Raw genomic sequence first — 25,972 nt, forward strand, 5'->3', positions numbered from 1 at the left:
GGTGTAGTTCACCAGCAACTCTTTAAGAGGTTGAGATAATCAAGGGATAGTCACATTGTCTCTGTGCATTTAATGTCACACGTCCAAGAGAGATGCTGACTTCTAGGGGAGTTTACTTCTCTCCCTTAACCATACAGGGAGAATACAGAGACTGGATTCCTACTTTAGACAGAAACTATGTGAGATGGATTGTAAAAATACAGACTTCCCGCTTTCATATCCCTTAGTTTCTTCAGACTTACAACTGTACTCAAGAAGTCTCAAGTGTAGGTTTACTGTTTGTTCATGTAAGATGCAGTTGGTTTAGAGATTTCTGGGAAGCAGTATTTTTGCTGCAAGAAGCAGCATTTAAAATTGCTGACTTAACTGGCCTCACTACGAGAACAATGCTATTTAATTTTCTTCAAACTTCTTTATTATTATCTTTGGAAAGCTTTTGAAGATATCGAAAACAGTCATAATTACCAAGAAGCAATCTCAATAATGCTAGAAAACTCTGGCTATGTTAGTTATGTTTCCTATTTTGGGTTTTCTCTTTGACACTGTTCTATAACACTGATTCTTCAAGTCACTGCGTGGCATAGGAATGCACATTAATTTATCCTTACTCCTAGAAAATGAAGTTTAGCACTTGAGGCCTTTGACCTTGTCTGAGAGGGTGAGAAATTACTTAACTTCTTCAGTTTTAAACTCAGAGAAGTTGTTATAGAACCAAAGAAGTTGTCAATATTAAATTAAATATACTTTTCATTGATAACAGAACTGCCCACAGCTTGTTTTTCTTTAAAAGGTGATCATTAAAAAATAAGGTTTCCCAATTTGTGCTAAATAAGCCATGCCAGGTTATCACAATCCCTGTCACATAATTTTTGGTGACAGCACCAATGGTAATTTATACAGTGTGACAATAAATTAATCCCTTGTATCATTCACATAGAAGCAGTAGCTACAGTAATTATTCGGCAGGTAGATAGTATATTTAGTTTGCATCATCTTAGAAGAAGAAACCTGTATAATTTTCTGTCAAACCAGCAGTTTCATTTAAAAGTCCTTTCATACATTTTCTTCAGGGACTTCTTCTAGGATGGTTTGTGATCAGTGATCACAAAATCATTTTCCAAACAGTTTCATTTTTGTTCTGATACCAGCGGCTCAGGATGCCTAGTGCAACCAAGTCAATGACAGTTTTCTTTTGTGTTCAAACGGAGACCTCTTCCTAGCTACTCCTTTAACAGGGAAATAAGCTGGTGTTTCTGTGCTAAGGAAAAAGATTGCCAGTGATTATTGTGTTGTACTATAGCTTTTGGATCTGAAAGCTCTTGCAACAACATAAATTCCATGTAAAGAGCAATGACTCTTGTAAATTATCAATCTTCGATTATTCAACATTTCATTAAGAAACCCTATTTTGTAGGACTGCAAATGCAAATGTCATCTTAGAAAAACACATTAGTGCAAAGCCTCTTACGAAGTACTATTTATTTATAAGATTATGTGGTTTTACCTAGCATTAGTCTGATTCCTTATTATTTCTTAAGCTGTTGACATTAATAAAACTTGCATGCAAGAGAGAAGACCTGTAAGACAAGAGTCAGGGTCAAAAGTAACATAGCAACCCTCTCAGTACTTACGAAATCTGGCAATTGCCATCATGGAGAAAAAAATAGAGTGGCTGCCAATAGGGTTTCACAAGAATAGATGGAAGGAAAATCTCTGTCCCTTTTCTCATGCCATGAACTTGAAGATGGAAACTCAGTGCCATCAGTGTGGAGCAGCAATGTTATAAATAATGTAAAATGGCTTCCTAGTGCTGGGAAGCCTACTGTTGTTAGACTGGGGTGGTACAAATCCTAGTTAGCAGATGTGCCAGACCTATAAATTTGTGTGTCTGAGTTGTGAAGGAGAGGTCATAAAAGCAGCTTCACAGAAGAAATGCAGGCATAGGAAAGCAGAAAGGCTTCCTGTAGCGTCTCTCAGGGGCTTAGGGGGTGCTGTCCCACTTTTGCTTTCTGGCACCCACCACTTGGCTTATCTTCTTCATGCCTTTTGGCAGAATGAGTTCTACACAAAAAGGGAGGGTAGCGCTTCCAATCCGGTAAACATGCACATCCTAAAGTAGCATTGTGTTCCCTTCCTTGGCTGGCCAAGTGAGGTAGCTGGAGTTTGTTGTGCTTATGTTGGGTTTAAATCAGATTATGGCACCCTCTAATTTTTAAGGATGTGGATTACCATCCAACTAGATTTTTAAATTTGAAGTCAGGCCTAAGTGCATGTTCTTTGTCTCCTTTATTTTTCAATGAGTGTAGAAAAAAGTGCCTCAGTGATACTCAAAAACAACATACAACAGCTATTAAAATGGCATACAACCCACACCCTGTGGCAACTTTCCAGGTCCACAAATTATTCTAAATTATGGTAGTAACACAGCTAATTATAACTGCCTTTTTTTTTTTTTTTGTAAAATAAGAAACATATTGTTAAACACACAAAGAACTTAACTTCATAAGCACTCAGGAATGCTAAACTCATCCACTATAGCACCTGGAGACTGAAACTCCTGTTAGTATCATAGACTGTTTGCCCAGTACTTTGCTTCTGAACACAGAGTTTCCACTGTTACGCTTTGCTGGGTATTGATAATGATGGTCCTTATGCCAATGGTGGAGAGGAATGCTCATAATATTTCTTTTCTCTGATGTCAGCCCACAAGCAGCCTGGTTATACAGAGCTGTGGTGAGAAAGATTGTAATAGATGAAATCAAGCCTTCCCACAAAACTCTTTTAGAGATGCTGAAAAACATACATATTTTCAAGCCAAGAACTTCAGCGGCATGTAAGCAATTGTCATATAATGCCATTGAGGAACGTGGAATAAAACGGAGTGGCACACCTTCTTCTGGTAATCCTGAAGGTTGTGTTCATTGACTTCCTCTGTCTGCCATCCTTTCCATTCATTTCTCCATTATCCCACTTTTTCCGTGTTATTTTTTTCCTGTTACCCTAGGTCCAAGGAATTTAACTTACCAGTCTATTCAACATACCGCCTTCTCTGTTCCATACCCACACTAGATCACTTCCAGGACTTTATCAAAACCAGCTTTGTTTTCCTTCCCTTTATGGGACTTCCCTTTCCTTCTCCAGCATGAGACTGTGACCCAAGACCTTCTCTCCTGATTGCTTATATGCTGTGTGCCGGCATTATTGCTCATGTCCTCTGCGGGCCTCTGTCCAAATCCTCTGACTCAGTGGCAATGACTGACTGACCTTCATTCCTGTCTAGCCTCCTTCATCTCCTTATTTTACCTCTTCCCCAGGACCCATCTCTCATCTCCTTTCTCCGTCTGAGCAATGCCCCCACACTCACAGCTTGCTTTTTTCTCTCAGCCAAAGATCTGGCAAGTTCCTTAGCAAAGATGTGTCACAAAAAGTCTACCCAGTTACCTGTGTGGTGGTAAAAGCACAGCTGTAAGACATACTTGCTAGCCTTTGTTGTGCAGGCTGTGGCCAGAAATATGTCACTGAAGATTTTCAGTGCTATCTTTGAGAACATTTAAAAAATACTTTTGTGACTTAAGTGTAGGGGAACAGCACCCATTCAAGTAGAAATGGTGGTGATGTAGATGTGGATGCATTCTTGCAGAGGCCATGAGAACAACTGAAGTTGTAACTGGGATGTGGCATGATGTAGCTTGCTTTTTTGTGATAGTCTGCCTTTTGCCACAGTGGAAGTTCTGTTAATTCTAAATAGCCACAAAGGCATGCTTCTGGGTTCATCTTCAGGTTTCTATTCTGCAAGCATCCCTAAAATGGAAAGATTGTTCTCTTTTGAGAAGCAGCATTAGTATTCTGAATATGTTAGCAAAGGGGAGTTTAAGTTTTGACATCATTCCTTCTACTTTTCCATTGAAAAATGGTACAATTTTACATGATCAAGTGGAGGAAATTCTATCGGAGGATTCAGGGGAGAGAAAAAGAGAATGATTTAGCTGATATGCCTGATTATTGTAAGGACTTTGGGGGGGGGTAATTACTGATGAAAGAGTAAATAATATTGTAAGCAGTGGCATATCTTTTTAAAATGTCTCATCTCAGAAGCTTTTTGCTCTCTTCAGAATAAAAATTAAAGGAGATTTTCTCAAAGATCTGTGCAAGAATGTGTTCACATTGAAGTGACCTTTATGTATCGCATGCATTCTGAGGTAACCTATAAGCAATTAAAATTACTAAGTGTCCTTCCAGTCAGAGTCCCAACAGAGTTAAGAAACTGTTGCTTAACAAAACACATGTACACTTTTAATACTTACTCCATAAATAAAGCATATAAACTTCCAATGGCCTTTAAAGTATCACAGAGGAGTTCAAGAGACTCTCACCAATTCATCAAAAGCATTGGTTTGTTTTGTTGACAACCATGCAGGAGTGTTGATCTGAGGGACTGGTAAACTGGGAATTGCCGTGCAGCTTTCAGCCTTTGAAATTACAGCTAGGAAATTACAAAAATAGACATTTTCTTTCCAAGTCTCAGCAAACCAGAAGGGAAGGGAATCATAACATTTCCTTCCAAAAGTTTTCTTTTATTCCTTCGGCTTCAGAGATAAAGGGTAATTTTTGGATACTGAGAAACATATTTCACTAATTTTTGTTTTCTGGGGAACTTGGTGAATAGCCCCTCAGATAAGCTGAGTTAGCCCATTAGCTGCCCTATTAAAGCCTTTCAACAGAGCTTTCTAAACAATTCTTAAATGTGTTGAAATCTAGACAGAATGTGGAAGTTTTTTTTTCCATGAAACAGAACCCAGTCAGTGTTAGCATTTAAACTGAATTGAATAGTGGAGTACTTTGAAACATTGCAGAGGCTCCAAAACAGAAAGGAAAGGAATTGGTTCCCACCATCTCCATATGTTGTTCATCTTTACTAGCTCACAATTCCTTTAGGATTTCCACAGTAACAAGGGGAGAGCTGAAGGAGCTATCCAAAATGAGCAAGCATTACCTCTCACTTTAAAGGTAGGGAGACCGAAGCAGCGAGAAATCAAAGGACAACGCAAGACAATAATGTGTTCAGGAAAAGAATTCAAACATCTTGAATTCCCTTTCCTAACTAGCTCAGACTTTCCATTGTAGATGTGTCTGTATGGTTAAGTTGTTATCTTTTACTCATAGACCATTCTCATTCAGCTAAAGACTTTGGAAGTGCATCATCTTAATAAATTCACTTTACTGCTTTAAACCTGATTAAAGTTTTCTGCTATGTATCTTTGCTGTTGTTAACCCTAATAACCCTTTGGTCTAATTCTATAGGACTTATGTGTCTGAGCTTACCAACTCCTATTCTCATCTCCAACTCATGTGCTCCAAACTACCTTTAAAGTCACTTTCTTCCTTTCCTCCACACTTTTCTCTTACTTACATTCCTTTTACTACCTAGAGGCAAGGAGAATGAAGCAGGAGATTTTCCTTTTCCGTCATCTTCAGCCTCTGACCCTAGTATAGGTATGTAGGAAAAGGCCCAAAAGATACAAACAAGCCATTGCACAACACATTGACCTTCACTTTGTGTAGAAAACACCAAGCAGCACGTTCAGAGCTCCCGTTTGCACGTCGCCCATCAGAGTCAGGACAGAAGTGTAATGTTTCAGAAAGGCTCCCTAATTATATGTTACATGACTCTTAAAAGTCCGTGCAGTCAAATCTTGCTTTGGTAAAGGTTCCATTATTTGTGAACTGACTTTTTGTAGTAAGCATATCTACCATTTTGCTTTGGCCTTTGAGGTTTTAGATTTAACAGTGTTTTACAACTGTTTGGTAACACATCTAGTGTTGAAATCCTGTTTCCCCTGTTCATACAGAATCAGAATAGCTTCCTGTTATTATACTACTTAAAAAGCCAAACTTTCCCACCACAGACAAATTTAACCTGCTGGATTGAAATCTATATTGATTCTGTCACTAATCTAGTTGCTTTTGATATGAGTCTTTTACGTGAATGTGCAGGGTTCTTTAAATTTAATTGCAGCAGATGTTTCTCTGGGTTTTCTCTCTCCCATTTCACTCTGGATTTTAGTTGTTTTTCCTTGGAAAGGTACATGAAAGGGAAATCCTTGTATAGTCAAATGTTTGTTTTACCATCTAAAGCTTGCAAAGGGTCCTTCGCCTGGGCTGATTTCTTCTTGAAGAGCTGTAATTATTCATGGAAAGGGAAAAAAAAGCCTTTGTCACTAATAGGCTTCTTGGTGCTTCTTGTAACAGTCTTTATTATTCCTTTCTACATAATTTTCTATTGATGAGGTGAAAAAAAGGCTTCCTCTGCTGTTGAGAGAGAAAAGGTAATTGTTCTTTTTTCACATTTACCAATGCTTGTTGCGTTCCTTATGTGTTTAAAGGACAAGGATGCAGAAAATGATGTTATTGATGGCATCACCATGGCAACAGTTCTTTGGAATAACACATTCTGGCATTGTTATTCTGCACACACAAAAAAGGGGGGACTTTCTTTTAAGCACAAACAGATTGTGCCCCTTTTAAATGCACCCATGAACTTTGCTTTTCTGAAGATTTACAGACTGGTTTGGGGCAGAAAGGATTCTGACATCATTTACCTCTCTGTGTACATCACATTATGGTGTTAAAGAAAAAAACCGCTTTGAAAAAGCCAATGGTTTAAAGAGACACAGTATGGGAAGGATACATAAACATTTCTTTGATCAGAAAGACAAAAAAAAACTTGAAAGAATTTTCAAATTTCTAAGCTCTAGCACCAGACCCACTAAATTATCAATCAAGAGACAGAGAAGAATGGACGAGCCAAACACTTTGAGCTTATTAAAGCAGTTATTTAGTTATGACAATACTCCAGATAACATAGCTTTTACCCCAGCCACTATGCACATCTTAAAACATTTTGGTAGGAACTCAAATTGCCCATTCACAAGGCAGTTTGCAAACATATACTTTGCCTTTCATATTCAGTCTTCCATTGTCCTCAGGTATTGACAGTCTTGCTAGAATAACATTTTAGAAGTGATAGCATTTTCTAATGCATAGTATAATTTTATTCTTTCTTGACTCCATTGCAGTTCTGAGTTGCATTACTTTATTTCTCTGATACTCAGCAGTGGAATATATATGTGTTTTTATAAAAAATATATGGGAATGTATTGAAATATGGAACAAGTTTGAAATCCATTCTGCACTCTGCTGTGCTGTTTCTGGCACCCTCGTGTACACCTTCCAGTTTGACTTCCCCAAGGGACAAATTATTTCCTGCACACCAATGGTGCATGGAAGTGGGCTGTAAAACCTTGAGGTTTGAACAAAAGAAAGCTTTGCACCTCAAAAGAACTTGTGTTGTGTGCAAACATACTACTTAAGTATACCCACAATCTCATTTTTGAGAGAAACTGTAGTTGACTTAGTGGCTCCAAATACACTGTTAAAATTTTGGTACCAGGTTGTGTATGTTTTTCTGAAAGTCACCACAGCTGATGGAAATCAGCTGTTTGGTTATTGGACAATAACCTAGACTACTGCATTTTTCTACTGTCAAAATGTTGATGGAAATGTGAAGCTCGGGGGACTATAGCACAGCTACGTATGGATGTTGCTTCACATTCAGCTTTCTAGAGCTGAAGCGACCTCCAAAAAACTGAACAGGAGTCTACAAATACTATTGCTTTATCCCTTATCTTTGAGAAACATGACCACCTTTGTGCTACATGGTCCTTTCTGCAGGGGGTCAAGTCTATGAATTCCTTAACATCATGGTCAGTGTTCTATTTTGTAAGGAACAAAATAAGAAAATGAGCTTTGACTCTTGGTCATGTTAAGCCCTACAAAAATGATAAGCCTAATGTAAGATAATAATTTGATCTGTGCTCCATATATACCTGTAGAGCAGTGGACAGTCTTCATTTCTTGCACAATGTATTTTGGGGTTTAAATAGGTTATATATGCATTAGTGCATTATATATAATATGAATATTCATTATATATATAAATTAGTACATATATAATGATACTTATATCTATAATAGTATTTAATGTATACAGTTATAATTAATATAATATCATATATCATTTTGCTAATTAGTCCTACAATGTATTTTCTGTTTATGTAAAGAAGAACATAGGAAAAAATCTATTGCATATACGGAACTTTTTCCAGCCATCAACACTTAGAAACGTCTTTACATGTTGTGTTCAAGGTAATAAAATAATCTTACTAGAATAGTAAAATTAGTATCAGATTTCTTCAGACAACATTGTCTGATCTGGGGTTTATTATGCCTTAGAAAGGTAGTGCCATAAGTCAAGGCCACAGGAGACTGTTAACTTCCCTGAAAAAGAATTTGAGAGTTGTGAGAATATTCCCAATGCAGAATAGGCATTGCTGAGGTCATTCTTCCACTTGAAGTTTGAAAGTAAACCCTCACACACATCCAGGGCCCTTCATCATCAGTTGGTTCCATGAGGAATGAAGTGTCTTAGTTAAAGCTTAATAGGAACCCAAAAGAAGAATCTGTTTCATCCTGCTGCCTTGCAAGGTTTACTTACTACACAGCTTTCTTAAATAGCAGAGTCAGAAAGTAAACCTGCTAAATCTCTCTTCTTGCTTCCAAAGGTCCTGATCCAGCACATACTCATTTTGTGTTTAATTACATGATGTTGCAAGAAGTTATGAAATTTTCCTGGCAAGAGTTTGGGATGTGAAGGAGTTCCTGCAAAGCAAAGTGTTGTTGAAATATTTACTGTTAATCTATCTATTTGAATATACTCTATGTGTTTGAAAAAGTGCCCTAGAAATATTTATTTTTTAAATATTTTATTAGAAATATTTCTTTCTGGAAACCAAGGCTGTCTCATGTCAGCTGTGCAGATTTCAGAAGAAGGAAAAAAAGACAAGATTTTAGTATTCTTTTTTTTTAATCTCATCATCCCATCTCTTGCCTTATCTTTACATAAATGATACTATAATGATTTAAACTTTGGTTAGACCCAGTTTAAAACCTTCTCATGAAACACTAATAAAAAGCAGTATTTTCAATTAAATTATTCATTTATATTTGTGGAAACTGTCTGCTTTCTGAGATTATTTTAAGTCTTTTTATTGGGGGACTAAAAACTTTGCAACATCTTTATGAGAAGTTTCACTTGGAGGTGGAGAATGTTTGTTTAAATACTGAGTTTTCCTGTGACCAGGGAGGGAAAAAATATTTTCTTGCCATTGTCTGGTCTAATGCTCTACAATTTTCCTATGTTATAAATAGGTACTTTTATCCCTAGAGAGAACTTCCTAGAAAACAGTTAGCCGGGTGTTCATATCTCTAGTGTGCTAGGAGGCCCAAAGGCCTAATCTTTTCAAAAATAACCTGGGAGTTACTCATTTTTGTGGCAGCGTGGAACTTTGTAGTTACTCAAGTCCTACCCATCTGAAGGTATTTGAGTATGCCTTGATGACAGTGTCATTTGCTAGCTGTGCTGTAGCATCACATCTCTAGGGGCCAGGATATCAGAGCTACTCAACGTTTATTAGCTCCCACTAAGGCACCAAGATATATGACAGCGGTGGTGAAGACTCAGATGGAGAAAGCTCATTTCTTAGCTGTGCCTCCTGCATGGCCATGTCTGCCCTCAGGGTCACCTCCATCTGCCAAGGGATTTTGTGTGGCAGTGACTCCCCAAAACCCAACCTTTTCTTTTTCTTTGCTTTACTGCTTAAGGAATTGCAATTTAAAGATGAAGCAAAATTAAAAGCAGATTGTAGTAGTGTTGACTGTGGTTTGTTTTGCTTTCCTTTCTTGTCCTTATCTTTCTCTTCCCCTGCCATTTATTTCCCTTTGTGCGAAATCAGTGGTAATGTCAGGTGCCAGGTAGATACTAGGAGAGACTGACAGCCTTGATTCTGGCAGAGCAGCAGCAACACACATTCCCTGGGCTATCTTGCTGAATTTTCTTTGAGATAAACCATAATAATATGAGAGAAGGTAACAGAGACTATTGGAAGGAGTTTCAGTGAGCACCAGCTTCTATTGGTAGCTCTGCAGTGTGGGAAACAGACTGAGATTGCTAAACTTCTTTCACGTGATCCACCAAAAAGCCATCACATGATCACAAGTTGGTCACAACCAACCTGGGCTGGACTTCAGCCAGTCTTATGTATTCTTTATTCTTGGTCCCACAGGAATTGCTGACATTTTCTGGAAGTTTTTTAATCTGTTTCCTTTCCCTACCTGCATGGTTTTTCTGCTAAATGAAGCTTGGTCCGTTCACTCCCATCATTCATTTAATCTTTCTAACCTCTTTCTGAAATTACAGTACCTTTGCAGAATTGCAGACCTTTGCTTTCACTGCTGATAGAATGAAGTTGTATTTCTGACACATGCCTATTTCTAAATCTTAAGACAAAAGCCATCTTCAGGGCTGGATGACACATGCAGTTTTCTGGCTGCCACTCAGAGCAGGAACATCTTGTCAGAGATCAGACCGCAAGCCTGCGTGCTGAAGATGCTTTCCCTAAGCATGTTTTCTATCCAAACTGAAAACACCTGTAATGGCTAAACAAACTTGCATTTGTTTATTTTGTAATATACCAGCAGCTGTTTTCTTGTACGATGTCTGGGATTTCTCCAGCCAACCTACTTAATAGTGTAGAATTCTTGTTTCTTGGTCAGTTTGCCTGCTTTATTTGTTTTCTTTTATTTTCAGCCTCTGTTGGGCTGAGTTGTAGTCACTGAAACAACTGTATCTTCTTAAAGCTGTAGGCAGAACCAAGCAACTTATTTCAGGAATGAAGGTGGAAAGACAGTCTTGTGATCATTCAGTTAACAATATGAAAACCATTAAACCATGACATAGATTATTACATTTCCAGCATACCCAGTGCAAGGTTTCTCACTTAGCTGTAGTGGTCTGTTCCTAGATGGATGCATTGTACCCATGACATTGTGATCGGCTGAGGAAGGGTAGCTGCCTCAATCAATTAGTTTCATCCTCTGTTTTCTTGCTGAAGAGACCAAATCTTGGTGGTGGGTTTTTTTATGCTCATAATAAGGACATACTCTGTTCTGAGATGAGAGCATCTTAGACTCTCACTGGGGAGCTGAGCTCACCCATTCTTCACATCCCAGAATCAGGTCCTTATTAGTGAGCCAGAAACGTCCAGAAGATCTGATGCAACTGTGCAGCATAAAGGTCAGATGCAGGCTGTTGGAAAACCATCCTTGGGCTTCAGTGGGGCTAAGATCTGACCATATGTATTTGTTGACTATAATTGGTTGGTTCAGCCAAATGTTGATTTTCATCACTCTTCTGAAGCACACAAGAAGCTGGAGTTAGAAGGCCAAAGCAGGGACACTCACAGGTGTAGATGGGGAGCTGCTTTCCACAAGCCAGCCAAAAAGTTAACAGTATGCTTTTTTTGGATAGTCAACCATCTAACTGCATTTATATGACCAAAATTTACATGCATAATGTAACATTTGTCTTGAAATGGCCATCCTGCACTTTTACTAACATCATGTTCCTGTCTCCATGAGAAAGTTAGTGTGTTTTGTTTGGCTTCCATCCCTAACAAAGTAAAACAAAAACTCTGGGAGAGGAGTTGTCTCTGTCAGTCTTCTAAATTGCTTGGTCACTGACCAGTGTGTTTTATTGTTGCGCTGTAGTTTCTCACATCAATTTTTAAAAAGAAAACAAACAAAAAATCCCAGTATGTTAATAGTTTAGTAAACAACTAAAATGAGAACGCCTGTTTCCTCTTGTATTCTTTCCTCTCTCTGCTGCTGAAGACATATTCCCCTTTCTAGCACCAGGCGTTGAGAGAATAACCATAAGTGACAATCAGGTGAAATAAAGACATTATATTTGTTGCTACTTCATAGTTTTTATAATTACAATATATTTGGTATTATTATATTTTGCTGTGATATATAATACATACTGATACAATTGAACTGTTATCAACTGATCCTGATATGGTTGAACTCTACCATTCCTTAAATGAGCAGTTCTCTAAAAGGGAAAAGTCCTGAATATCACCGGTAGCAGTTTCATAGCACCACATGGATCCCCTACTCAAGCAGAAGTAATTATCCCCTATAACTAAGATTGATGGAGAGAAGCTAACCACAACAATTGCTTGTTGTTTGTGTTATAAAGATTTATGTTTTACTTTACATACAGGGTATGTTCATAAAAACTGTGTAAAACAGTTCATAAATAATTAAACACTGTGGCTTATCTGAGTCCAGCAATTCAATGACTTGCATATAACTTATATTTAATGTCTTTTAACTCTTCTGGAAGTTACTGGAACAGAATCATACAAATTATGTGTGATGTATGAATTTCGTAAATCATGTCCAAAACTTTTTTAATGATTTCTTTATGAGATTCATTTTTTTGTTAAATAAGGGTGCAACTGTAATAAGAGATTTCACTGTGTACCTGGTGCTAAAATTAACTTATCAACAAAAAAGAGAATCCAATTATGTAGTTTTGAGAATTGTGTATAATTGATGCACATGTCAGTGTGTATATATGGGTTAAGTTCAAGATTTCTTGTATTTTCTTACCACATTCAACCACATATAGTCTGACAATATTCTAAAAGTTATTACTGTATGGTATCTTTGGTGCAATTTAAAGTAGTCTTTTTCAGATTGCATTTGGAATCAGCGTGTTTATTTGAAAGTTATAAAAACCAGCAACGATATAAAACCAGAGTGAGTGAAATTATGACAACATAGAGGATAATGTAAGCATATATGGTGAACCACAGAGTAAAATAATTGCTAAAATAATTTGTCTTAATTAAGATGAGAACAGGCAGTGTTAATGAAAAATAAAGGCTGATCAGTACCTGAGTTGTCACAGTCAGCCTGATTTAAGCACTTTCAGAGGTATTGAGCTGAAAACATTTTTAGAGCATAATACAATGGAGAGGTCATTGTATCAGACTGAACATTTTGCAGAACAGCACTCTTAGGAGATTTGTGATAACTAGATGGCAGACTGGATTAATGTAGTAGACTCACACCCAAATCTCTCCTAGGCCAGGAACAAAAATGAATGTGGATTGTAGGTCATACAACAATGTCTGCCACTCTCCCATGAACAATCTTTTATAACTGAAAGTCAGAGAAAATCCAGGAATGCAATAGGAGAGAGTTTCTCAAGTCATATCGAAAATGCTGAGAGAGGATTCAGTTTACTTAGATTGGTGTTTTCCTTTCTTAAGTGGCATTTCTTTTCCTGTTTATATTTTCCATTGGATTCTGTTTTGCTGTCTTTTTGTATGGTGAATTTGCTGAGAACGTGTCTGTGTTTGAAAAGGTTTTTTTACTGTCTGCCAGCACTGCTGAAGAGAACATGCACCCATTTTCGTGCTAGGCTTTAGAGACTACCTTGAGTAGCAGCATATGGAATTAAGATACTGCTTTTATTAACAGTAAACATGAAAAACCTAGAGCCTTTCAACATTGGACATTTTAGTGTCATGACGATAAAGTAAGGGTTTTTTTGGTGTACAGACTTCTCTTTTATCAACATTTAGTCTTTCCCTTGATTTGGGAACTATGTTTTTTCATTTGACCCATAGTCACATCAGTTCTAGAAGCTGGGACACACAGATCACTGCAAAAATCAAGAGAAGCAGCTAGGAACAACTCCTTGTGTTCAAAACCAGAGTGATGCAGTTGCGCACACGATGGGGGAGAAGGGGTGGCCACACGGCTGTGTAGTAAAAGATGTAGTTCTGCAAATACGTTATGGTTAAGGCTCAGGTGGAAGATCCATTGCCTGATATTTTGCCCAGGCCATGCAACATACTGAAGTACAACTGCTGTGGGCATAATTCTGTACCGTCTTGGGAAAGGCCGAGGATAATTCCGTAGGTGTTTTCCCTCTTTTCCCTGGTTCTGCATTACATTGGTGAGCTCTAGGAAGGAGCAAGGCGTGAAGCACAGGGCACTCCTCTCGGTGCTGGGGCCCCTCTGCCGAGCTGGGGCTTATTGTGATTACGAGAAAAGCTTCAAACAAAGTTAAATGAGCAGGAGAATCCCACGCACTTTTTCCACAATGATGTTTTTTTACTTGAATGACTAGTTTTCCACTCATTTCTACAAATCAAGTTGTTTGGCCTTGGTTGTGCCAGTTACCCCCGAGGGAACGCAGCATTTTTGCTGCCTGCCTCCCCTTCGGGTCACCCTGTGTCCTGGGGCCAAGGGAGGCTGAACGCCGTGGCGGGCACAGGGACGCTTAGGAAACGTGCCCCTTTAACATCAGGGGAACTTCTCCCATGCTGTTATTCACACACTTGGCTCCTTATGTAAAAAGCATGTGTACATTAGGTGGCTGCTAAACATTAACTAAAATAAGGCAAAACTTTTGTCAGGAGGTGATAGTGAGCGGAGATAATAACTCAGACATGTCACTACTTCTGTGACAGCAGAGTGGTGTGCAGTCAGCAGACCAGTGATTTTACTGGCAGCAGTGCACTCCATCCAGTTCCAGTGTAGGAAAATATGTGTGAGGTGTTTTACGTATTTTTACTTCGGTTTAGAGTTTGGACTCTAGCACATCCTGCTAAAGAGAATACCTAACAAAGTCGTTTTAGGAGTAATTTTCTCTCGTATTTATATACATTTGTATAGCAACTAAACTAGTATTAGGAAGGTATTTAGCATATTTTTGTGGGTTTTAGTGTGCTTTATATGCTATATCATAAAAGGTTCAGTATTGACTGAAGAGTCAGCTTGCAAAAAAAGTAAATCTTATGTATCAACAACGATTCATAAATCATTTGTGTATGTAGATTGATACAGAAGACATCTGGCCAAATACTGCATTTCCTGAAAAATTAAAATTTGGAATGATTGAAACTATTTTCAAATTAACACAAATTTGGTTTAGATTACATTTTTTTAAACAAGCCAAAATATTTATTTGCTGCTTTTTTATTTGAATAATTTTTTCAGGCCTAAACAAAATTCTGGTTAGGATTTTTTTTGTAATTTAATTTTTAGGGATTTTGAAAATACTAAAATATAAATGAGAAGTTTTGTTGTGGATGAGTTCCTGCTCTTGACTGAAAATAGTGGTCTTTCATTTCACCAGAAAAACTTACATTTTCTGAAATAATCATTTTCAGGCTTAGGAGATTTGTGTCATGTTCTTCTCCAGCTAAACATTGAACTGAAATAGTTTTTCTACAGCTCCAACTACCTGATGAATACAGTAACTGAGATGATTAATACAGTAACTGAAATATTGTAGTCTTACACAAAAATAACAGCATAAAATTCTGCTTTGTCTTCTACTTTTGTTTCAAAAGGTAATAATTCTGATCTTCAATTTCTCCCGATGTTTTTAGCAGTGCACAATTTCTGTCTTCCCAAGTGATTTCAACAATGGCAGATACTCAGTATCTGTAAGTAAACACTGAAAATCACTTGCTTCATTACACTTCTGGGCCATTAAATATCTTCTTTCATCTATCTAATTCCTCTCTTCTCATTGCCTCAGCAGTGTGACTCAATCAGGCATATGTTATCTTTCCCAGATCCTTTTCTGAACATAGCATAGTGCACAGGAATGCAGTTTGTCAAACACATTGTGTCTGAAATCCTTTGTTGGGAGAAGTGGAGAGAAAGAGATTATAAAATGCCTCAAAACCTTCAATAAGGCCATTCCCAGGTTTCTTACATCTGTTCAGCCAAACAAAACATTTATACCTCACTTTGATGTATAGGATAGGATGGGATGGGATGGGACAGGATGGGATGGGATGGGATGGGATGGTGTATTGTATGTATTATTTCTTCAATAGCATCTGTTGCCCAGGCTGCAGTTTACAGAGAATAATTTATTTTATGCTTTGGCAAGTTTTTAGACTCATCAAGGCCAACACAGAGGGGAATTTAGAAGAGAGAAATTTATCTGTTGTCTATAATGTTGATTTTCATAGGCAGTCAGATTTAAGTTCCTGATATTTTATGTCGGAGAGATGAACAAAAATACCCACTCAGACTGGTGATGTGTGTTTTTCATTGCTCTGCTAATACAAGCCTTTCCGAGCTAAAGTCAAGCAGTGCAAGTAAGTTCTGAAGCCGTTAGCTTCTGTCAGCCTGAGGGAATCGCTGACTGACTTCCTATAGCATTTCCTCAGAATTTTGTACACAAAGTTTCTTAGTACCTGTCTTACATGCTAATTTGTGTTCAATGAAAAACTATTCTGTATGCAGAGAAACTTCTTCTCAAATTCATCATAAAGCCTTGACACTTGGCTTCAAGTATTTGATGGTGCGGGACCAGGCTCAGCCTAAAGGCAGTCAGTGTGTGTAGATGCCAGAGGTGGCGGGTACGTTCATGTACTTTCTGTAAGAATAAAAAGGGAGGACAGTGATCGTTTTCCCCCTTGGAAACAAAAATTTTGCAACAGCTCTGAAGAAACATTTATTTAAAGTACGTTGTCACTGCGGGTTTAAGTTGAACATTTTACACCATTTTGAGAAATTAAGCTAGAATAGGTAGGAGTAGCCATGTTCCAAAGTGACAAGTGAGCTGTTGAGTCCACCCTGATGTTGCATACACCAGTGTTTTGGGGAATACATGCTGTTTTCACTGTAGTAAGCTGAGTTACGCTGTGAATTCTTTGTCAGTGTACTCTGAGAGAATTTGTCTCTCCTTTCCAGGTCAGATATCCAAGGGGAAGTCTGGGAAGGCTTTGTAATGCAAATGGAGCTAGCCTTCGTTCACACAAGGAATGCTAGATGCTAACCCATAAGGACTGAGTTCAAGATTTCTGTGAATATGTGGGATTTGAATTAACTCTGTAATGAAAGCCTCTGAGAGCTAGCGCATTCAGTGTCTAAATCACTTACATGATTTAGAAAGCTAAAATTGGCCCTGTGATGATAAAGAGAGTACTGGTTGATACTGCTCCTTGGCATAAACATTAACAGGAATACCACCCATGACACTTGGGTGTTTCTTGAACAGCTGGTATGTTTTGTTTAATGTAGTCAAAGAGAAGAGCGGTGGTAGGTTTGTTGGCAGTGGGCTGCGCTTATGGTGGATGACACAGATAACCGAGATGTGTAACAAATAGCAAAGAAACAGATCCAAGCAAAAATGCTCAGATATAATCTTTGGTAGATTTTGTGTGTTAGAAAATATAAAGCACGTTAACAGGCAAATAAAAACGCACCAGGCAGTAACAACCATTACATTTATACAAACTAAAAATAACAGTGAGCTCAGTTATTCAACTCTGATAATCACCTGCAGGACAGACAACTTCCTGGAGTATCCTTTAAATCCATGATATTTTCATGAAAGATTAGAATATGGATATGGAATGGGGAAATCACAAGTCCTGGGTTTCTACATGCAGCAGAAACACCCTATATTCTACAGTAGTACTTGTTGTATTTGCCCCAGAGGAGGTTTGTCATTTATTACACTGTTTTGTTGATTGTATACCTCTTTTCAGCTGTGTTCTTTTGCTTTGTGGAACAGAGTCCAGATGCAAAATTAAAATTACAATTAAAATTACTGGAGGACTGAATGTGTCTAATTATTTTGTAATTTTATTTCAGTACTAATATTTTCCTTTTTTTTTTTTTTTTTTTACAGAGGGTATGAACTGTATGAACAAAGATCATGGGTGTGCACACATCTGCCGGGAGACGCCCAAAGGTGGGGTTGCCTGTGAATGTAGGCCTGGCTTTGAACTTGCCAAAAACCAGAAGGACTGCAAATGTAGGTAGATGAAGATTAAATTTCAAATGCCCCAAAATGTCTTATTTTCCTCATTGTTGTTATTTTCCAGAAGCCAAGAAATCAACTTTGTTTTGGCCAAAGGTGATTTCAAATTTTAGTAATGTGGTTTTTGCTGTAGAAGTTGTACTTGGGGATGGATAAGAGGGACTGAATAACAGAATGTTGGCGGTAACTCCGTTAGCAAAATGGTAACAACTTTTCTACCTTCCTATGAATTCAGAAAAGTGAGGGATCAGTTTAATCCAGGCTTTGCTTGTAAAGCAAAACAAATAAAGCATAGAGGATTCTGGCTTGCAATATTTTGAAGGTCTACAATGATAGATGTATTGATAGATCTACTAATGGATTTAATGATAAACCCACTAGAGCTATCGAATTAAGAGTGTTAATTCCTCTTTTTAAAAGGATGGAGATGTTTGCTCTAGTCCTGATTCTACTGCACACAGTCTACTTTTCTTGTTATTGCTTGGAACACATGCAGCTCTGTCATATATACTGTTCTTCAAAGAAAAACCCTGAGTAATGTATTCTTGAAGCTGGGATGCTGAAGATACCGATAGCCATTAGCCCACAAAATTGGGAATTGTTCTGTACAGGTTAAAATATTGACCCTCTCTAACTCAGCACCATCATCTGAAAGCTTCCAAATTGCATGGGAGTCTTTCTGATGGCTTCAGTGAGTGTTAGAGCTGACTCCAGTGGCTTGCTTTCCTACTTGGTAGCTCTGTGAGAGACAAAAAAAAGGCAGTGCAATAAAATAACAGGAAACGTATTGTGCTTTGCATAGGGATGGTATTTTTGTGATAGCCTTTCTTCCACTTCATCTTTTTTCTTCCTGAGATGTTCACTGTGTAAACATGCTTAGATAATATTAGTTCCCAAAAACGAAGTCAAAAGAATCACCTTTGAATATCATCAAGAAATGCCACAGGATATTGTACAGCCTGATTGCTCCTCAGTATTAAGAGGCTACACAGGGCCAAAGGCAAAAGCACAGAGAAAAATTGCCTTTATGGTAATTTTCATTCTCAATGTTTATTAGAAGTGAACACTGTGTGTTGTTAATTGCAGTGCAACATCAGCTACATTGGTAAAGTGGGAGAGGATGTTCATGTTGTTTATTATTTGTTTCCACAAATTTGTACATTCCTTGGGAATTACATTATCCTTTTGCATAGTGAGATGGTAAGAGGAGGATAAGAGCCTTTTCTAGAACAGTATTTCTAAATGCCTCAAGGTTTAGTAGAGTGAAAAACTTGAATTTATTCTGTGCCCTGTGGTGTTCAAATTGTAGTTGGAAGTATAATGAACTTTTGCTGACAGACCTCTAAGTAGGGACGCTGAGTTTTTCAAGGCTGCAGAGCTTGCTGCAGAGTACACGACCCCTAAACCCACAACACATTCTGCAAATATGTTCCAGAATTTTATTTAAAATAACTGTACTTCTAGCCCTTCCAAAAGCAAAGAAGTATAAAGCTGTAGCCAGATAGCCTGGGACACTAATTGTGAGATTACAGCAGGCTATTTATAAAGGTCTAGTTCTGAAACCAAATCTTGACTTTTAAGAAAACTTTTTCACAGCTAACCATTTCAGTGGAATTGAATTAAATCTTGAGCTGCAGCTTTGCAAGTACCAAGTACGGCTATGTTGAAGAGCTGAAAAAGAGACACTTGCCCCTTGTCAGCCTGGACTGGGTCTGTAGCCCTGCATACCAGGGACTGGTAGGGTCCAATATACCCCTAGTATATCCCTGTATCCCTCTCAATTATTCTGATTTATCATGGTCCCTCCAGGAGACTGTGCCTTTCAGGGTTTGTCAGAGCTTGCTTCTCTGTTTTTTTATGTGAACAAGTGACAGAAAACCAGTACCTCACTAAGTGAATTTTTATCAGCCATTTTATCTGCAATTGAATCAGAATACTGGGAGAAGTTTTCAGATGTATTGGCCCAAGTCCACTAGTAATGAAACATGTGTTCCTCAAAGGAAAAAGTAGATGTTAAAATAAGTTAGAAAGCATAAAAAATTGGAGGGAGGCCCCCTGCTTTTTATGCATGCATTACAAGATTGTCATTACATCCTAATTACATGATGACATATCACCTGATCATATCATCGCATGCTAATAAGGCAGTCGCTATTGGTGTCTTGGTTCATTCAGTGTACATGATGGTCAGTGCTCATTAAATAGGCTTTTGTTCAATAGCTTCCTCTCCATAATTCAGTGTCATGCCTTCCCTGCTGCGCAGTTTTTAAACCCTATTGTGAACATAAAATTTTTAATTTCCTCATGGGTTTTCCCATGATACTCATTACTGTAATATCGAAGTGCTTTGTAGGCATTGGTAATGTATTTTCAGAACATTCTTGTCAAGTTAAAAAGTACTGGTTTGCCTATCTTACAAATGGGAAATGAATATAGAGATGTTCATGTCAGAGTCATTTAGTAGTGGTAGGTGATTAACAGGAAACACCCAGAACCCAGCTCAGCATTTATAGCACTTTAGTACGATCAAAGCCAAGCTCCCAATGGCTCCAGCTGTAGTTGCAAATGCCATGGAGAAAGAAATATAATATTAGTAACTTGTAATAGATGTGATTCAAGTGACTTGCCAAGCCCTAAGTAGGAATTCCATGGCAGGGGCAGATTAGAGTTTTTTTAGAGCTCTATTCACTGTCTGAACAAGACCATCCTTTCTTGACAGTCCCTTTCTGATTTACTACTCTGCAGCAAATGAGACAAGATTCTCCAGCTGTTTCCACAGATCTGACTTTCCCCAGCTCCACTGTGCACTGAATAAGACAGGATTGTTTTCTGCATTTGTCACTAAGGATGGTTATCATGATGCAATAATTCTACGTACCAGAAGTCTGGTATTTTGTAGTTTTTGAGTGCTAAAAATACTGTCTAGTACGTTTACAATAAAATGCCATCCCACTTATGCCAAGTGGCAGCTTTTCAGCCCCTGCTGACAATGTTCTCATGCAGCTATTTGCTGTCAGTACAAATACCTCCAGAATGTTAAAAATGTAAGGCCATACTAGAATAAAAAATGCAAGCAATGTTGCATGCACAGCTTTATCACATAGAAAGAGATGCTCATATATTTATATAAATTATATATTGAATGGCCAATTTAGTTAAAAAACAGTGCAATTTTTAATTCATCTGGAATTACAATGTGCTGGTTTGAATGGTCGCAGAAAGCCATGCTACAAAAACAAAAGTTCTGGCTTATTGCAAATTCTGTGGCATCTGAGCCATAGTATATATTTCAATCCACATGCAGACGAGATCAGGACATCGTTGTCTTAGGGGATTTTTGGGGTTAGTGGGTACTATGTGCTAGGTTTAATAATTGGCCATATGTTTTCAAATACTCCTTGTCATGGCCATGTCAGATGGAAGAGACCAGAAAAAGGATTATATGAAAGTTCAGAGAAGCACTGAAAACAGAATTTAGCCTGTAGAGTGAGGCTGAATTCTGGTATTTTCTCTCTTCTGGGGGTTTTAGCATGAAACATCAATATCATTATTTAGTGGAATAAGTACATTAAAATACCTTTTGTTCTTTAAGATGTCATTCCTCTTCCAGACAGTTGTTTCTTGTCTTTCACCATCAAGATGCCATTTCAAGTCTAGCCCATCTATTTCTATGGATGTAAGCACTGGCCCACGTGCAAAGCAGTGTCTCAGGACTGCTTAGCTCAGCCCAGCCAAACTGAACAGATGCTGCTGCTTACAGCACAGGCAGGTGGACAGTTAGGGAGATGATGCCACACTGCCAGCTTGCAGGCCCTGAAACGTGGCTGGCCAGTTCAAGAGCCTGAGCGTTATAGTCAGCAAAAAACATCAGTCTTGTTTGAGGGCTGTTTGAAGCATCAGTGTCAGGGCTTCAGCTCAGGATGCCCCATAGCTCTTCATTCACAGTAGAAACTGTTGGGAGAATAGACTGGTAACTTGGCCGCCAGCATTAGACACCTCACATAGGTGGTGTGCATCTTTGTAGGGCTTGTGTGCTGTTTCTACTCGTGTTTGTAGCCAACACGAGCAAAGCCTCCCCTGTGAGATGCTGGGTTTAGCCAGTTGTACAGGGTATTTCTAAGGGCAATCGGGTATCACTAAGGGAAAGAGCCCAGCATCTTGATTGCACTTAAGACATACAGGAATGCTGAAGCAGTGCCAAAAGCAATGGTGTTACTCTGGTTTTAAATCCGCTACGTGGGGATAAGTATATCTGAGTTCTAACAGATATGTGTATATTCTCCTTCGGTAAAAAAAAAAAAAAAAAAGAAAAATTACTTACTATTTTCCATCCCTTTTATTGTAACATGATTCATAATATTTGAAGGTGATCTGTGTCTATCAGAAGTTACCATTTTGCCTCTTTTTGTTTGCCTTTTTAATGTCACAGACTCTGAATGATCACACAGTCTTTTGCATAGCTGTAGAGTCCAAATTTATCAGAAATAATTTCTAAAAGAACACTTTGAGATTTCTCATTAATTTTGCTTTAATGCTTCCTGACAAAAATGGAGTAGATCTGGATGTCCCTTTGCTTTTAAATAGTTTTGGTTTTCTTCCTCTAAGCAAGAGAAACTTCTCAGTGTGTCATTGCCACAGAGTTAAGGCTGGAAGGAAATTGAAATGACATGTTTTACAACGGGATTTTGTACCAATTTCACCTGCAGAGCTGTCAAGCTCCAGAATTTTGGCTCAAGTTGCTTAAAATAAATAAATAAATTGTAGTCTAGACAGAAATTCAAATCCTTCAAAAATGTGATTTACTAATATTTGTAAGAGACAGGAAAATGAACTGACCTATGTCTGTGTTCATTGACTGGGTAGAATAGGAACCAGTAACTTCTATATACAGGGAAACTATAAAAGAAGTGTGTGATTCTGCAGGATTTAGTATAAACCCCATCAGCCTAGTGCGATTTTTCATAGACAAATATAGTGAGGAAAAGTCCCTCATATTATGTGGATCAGGGAAAACACATTAAGATATTTTCATCTCTGCCAGCAGAGGTTTCAGCAAGGAATGCCAAAAATAACCACTGCAGTCAAGTTGTTCAAAATATACACGTTGTTGCTGATTGCTCTTTAAAATCCTCAATAAAAGTACTGTTGGCTAGAAATGTATTTAAACATCTGGCATAAACAACACGTTTAAGTTAATTTCTGATGGCACTGCAGTCCAACAGGGATAGAAGCATTGAATGAACCTCCACGTAGTCCGAGAGGCTTACGGGGTCAAGAAGAAGGGGAGGATAGGTAGATGGAAATTACCTTATCCTGGATGAGCTCTGCCAGTGTGAGCCCAATGCTGTGGATATCGCAGGCAGCTGCCTTCTGTACCACTTACTGCCCCTGCTTGTTCACCTCCCAGACGCAGCCAGCCAGAAGAGAGCTCACGTTGGCAGTCAGGCTGCAGCCAGCAGATTGAAACACCCTCCGTCCGTTCCTCTAGCTCTCAGCTAGGCTGCAAACCAGTATTTCATCTGCCTCCAGATTAACCAGGAAGTTACTGCTGCACACATAATGTGGCAGAGAGAGCGAGCCACAAGAAAAATACTAACCCCCAAAGACTGGAAATCAAAGAATGGGCAAAAAGAGGAGAGGTGAATAAGGACAGGCATTGTGCTGAGCAAGGGAATGATTTTTTCAGCATGACTGCATGGAAAAGCTGGGAGGTTTAAGAATGGAGAATTGATGTAAAATTTTAATTTGTTTTGCATCAAAAATAAAACCTAAAATGTTATTGTGTATTGAAGGAAATGAAATGCTGCTTCCACTTGATGCAAAGCAGAATGGTTTGCTTCGTGTATTTTTTGACAAGAAGAAGTTAATAGCTGTGTTCTAAAACTGGAGAAGGAGAAAGAATGCCTGAGGGTGGTTGTTGCTTAGGGGGCTTTTTTAATGTAATTCCTTGGAATTTTAGGATTCTTATGACTCTTGGTATGTGAGTTCAATTCCCTCCTCTGTCTGGTGGGACTGAACCCACAATTCGCATTTTCCAGCCTACTGCCCGAACTGTCAAGCTTCAATAAGGGAATGTGGATCAGGCTGCTCTCCATCTTTCTCACTGACATTCTTTCCAATTGGATAAAACAGCGATATTCCTGGGAGGAGAGGTGGGAATCCAGGCGGGCCCTCTTCCTGGGGATGGTTCTTACCACTAGGCCATGAGTCTGTTCCCTCGCTATCTCTGAACAACGTAGGGATTTTAATCAGAGTGTGCAATGTGAAGGACCAAGGATGCTTGCACCTGTAGTGGCCTCTGGTCTGTACTCGCTTGGGAGATGGACAACTCCTGTTGTGATCTTTGCCAGACTTCGGGGACTGTGGATGTAAACTTGTGGTTCCCACGCTGGCAGGAGGTTTTAATGGGAATTCTGTTAGGTATACTGTGGTGGGTCTCCCTCAGTTGCTTTTCTTAGAATTGTTCTATTTTAAGTAAAATACCTAAGTGATTACAGAGAGTGGCATGACTATTCAGCACTGGGACACTCAGGCCAGAGGTGGGATATTTCAGTTAGAGTCACTGTGACTGAAAATTCCAGTCTACTCCATTTTAAGAAGCTAGCGCTAAAGCAGAGTCACTGAGGTCAGTGGGAAATTGTATGAGTTTAGCCCTATTGGATTAGATAGAACCTCAGTTTAGATTAGATACGTGATTTTAAAATCCTGCTAACCCTTATCTGGGTTTTACTGTATATTGCAGTTTGCTACTCTGGCTCTTTTATAAACTCTTGTATCTAGACGGAAAATTCTGCTGAGACCAATGTGAGGAAGTTCCTTCTGATTAGTAGGAGGCAGTATTTAAATTACTGTAGTCAGTATTTAAATTACTGTAACATTTCAAAACATTGAAGTCCTCTGAAATGATGAGTATGATATAACTGAATAATGGTATATTGGATTTCCCCTGTAGCTGCCAGTATGTATATACCAATAAAGAACCTAGTCCAAATTACCTATATATAAAGACAGTAAATTGAATTCTGAATTCTGAATTCAGTCGGATCAGAATTGTGTTATTCAGCATCAAGCTATGCAACTGCAAAGGTTTAAATGGAACAGGGGCAAACAAGAGGCATTGTTAATGGCGCTAGCCCGCTTAGTATTTAAAAACTGGTTTGTCTTAATAGTCAGAAATTAAATCCATCATGTAACAAAGGAAATTGAATCTGACCTATTAATTCGTGTAAACTTCAAAACGACCTCTCATGAAAAATGTTTGCTTTAATGTATTTTTAGTATTTTTTCACTGGAGGACATTTTAATTGCTAAAAGCCATTTTGCACTGTATGCTTGGAAGTGAAAGTGACATCTCCAATGTTTCCTTTCTTGTTGAGGCCAGTGCACTGCAGGGCCATAGCAGCTGTGTATTTGTTGTTTCAGAGAAGAAAGAAAAAAACCCCCAAGTTTCCTGTTTTATTTTTAAACATCTTCTACTCTAGGAGAACCAGTACTTGAAATAATAGATTTCAAGACTTATATGGTTCTATTCTTGCTGTTTGGTCTGCTTCCTCCACTTAGAAAATGAAGGGGAAGGAAAAGAGAAATGCTGTCTATAGACTTGAAAATATGCGTCTGTATTAGTAGACTGCTCATTTCTTCATGCCATGTACATCACGGATATGAAGCATGTAGCTTTTAGGCAGAGATGGAACCACTCATACTAAAATTATGAATGCAAATAGGCTGGGGAAAAAGTAGCACATGCTGCTTTTTTTTTTTTTCTCTTTTTTAGTTCACTGCACGGATTGAGAGTAGGGCATGAGACAGGAGCGTGGCTAAGATAAGGGGGGTCAGAAAGAATAAGAAATGCAAAGAACTGCAAATACAAATGTGATGTTGCCTTATGTCTTGGTTTGTTACTGCTCTTCTGTATTCTGAAAGGCCCTCAAGACTAATTGGTTTCATTGTCATTTTATTTATATATACATATATACACATTCATTTGGGGCTTAACTAGTAACCTGTAACTATGGGAATGGAGGCTGCCAACACACCTGTGATGACACAGATACTGGTCCTGTGTGTGGTTGTCATCAGAAGTATGCCCTACATTCGGATGGCCGAACCTGCATTGGTAAGTACCTCTCTGCAGTGCATTTTATTTCGTATTCTTCATAGAATATATATGTGCACATATGTATGTGTGTGTGTGCGTGCGCGCGT

General features: G+C 38.4%; 1 protein-coding gene across 3 annotated transcripts in view; it reads left to right on the plus strand.

Moving 5' to 3' along the window:
* Nucleotides 1-25,972, plus strand: part of SCUBE1 (signal peptide, CUB domain and EGF like domain containing 1) — a 253,704-nt gene that overhangs the window by 126,220 nt on the left and 101,512 nt on the right. For all 3 annotated transcript variants that reach the window (XM_069806968.1, XM_069806970.1, XM_069806969.1), the window contains 2 exons: nt 17,636-17,761; nt 25,767-25,883. In XM_069806968.1, coding sequence (XP_069663069.1) covers nt 17,636-17,761; nt 25,767-25,883 — 243 coding nt within the window. The remainder of the gene's footprint in view (nt 1-17,635; nt 17,762-25,766; nt 25,884-25,972) is intronic.

Source organism: Haliaeetus albicilla, chromosome 19, assembly GCF_947461875.1.
Source record: "Haliaeetus albicilla chromosome 19, bHalAlb1.1, whole genome shotgun sequence".
In the NCBI taxonomy this organism is placed as follows: Eukaryota; Metazoa; Chordata; class Aves; order Accipitriformes; family Accipitridae; genus Haliaeetus; species Haliaeetus albicilla.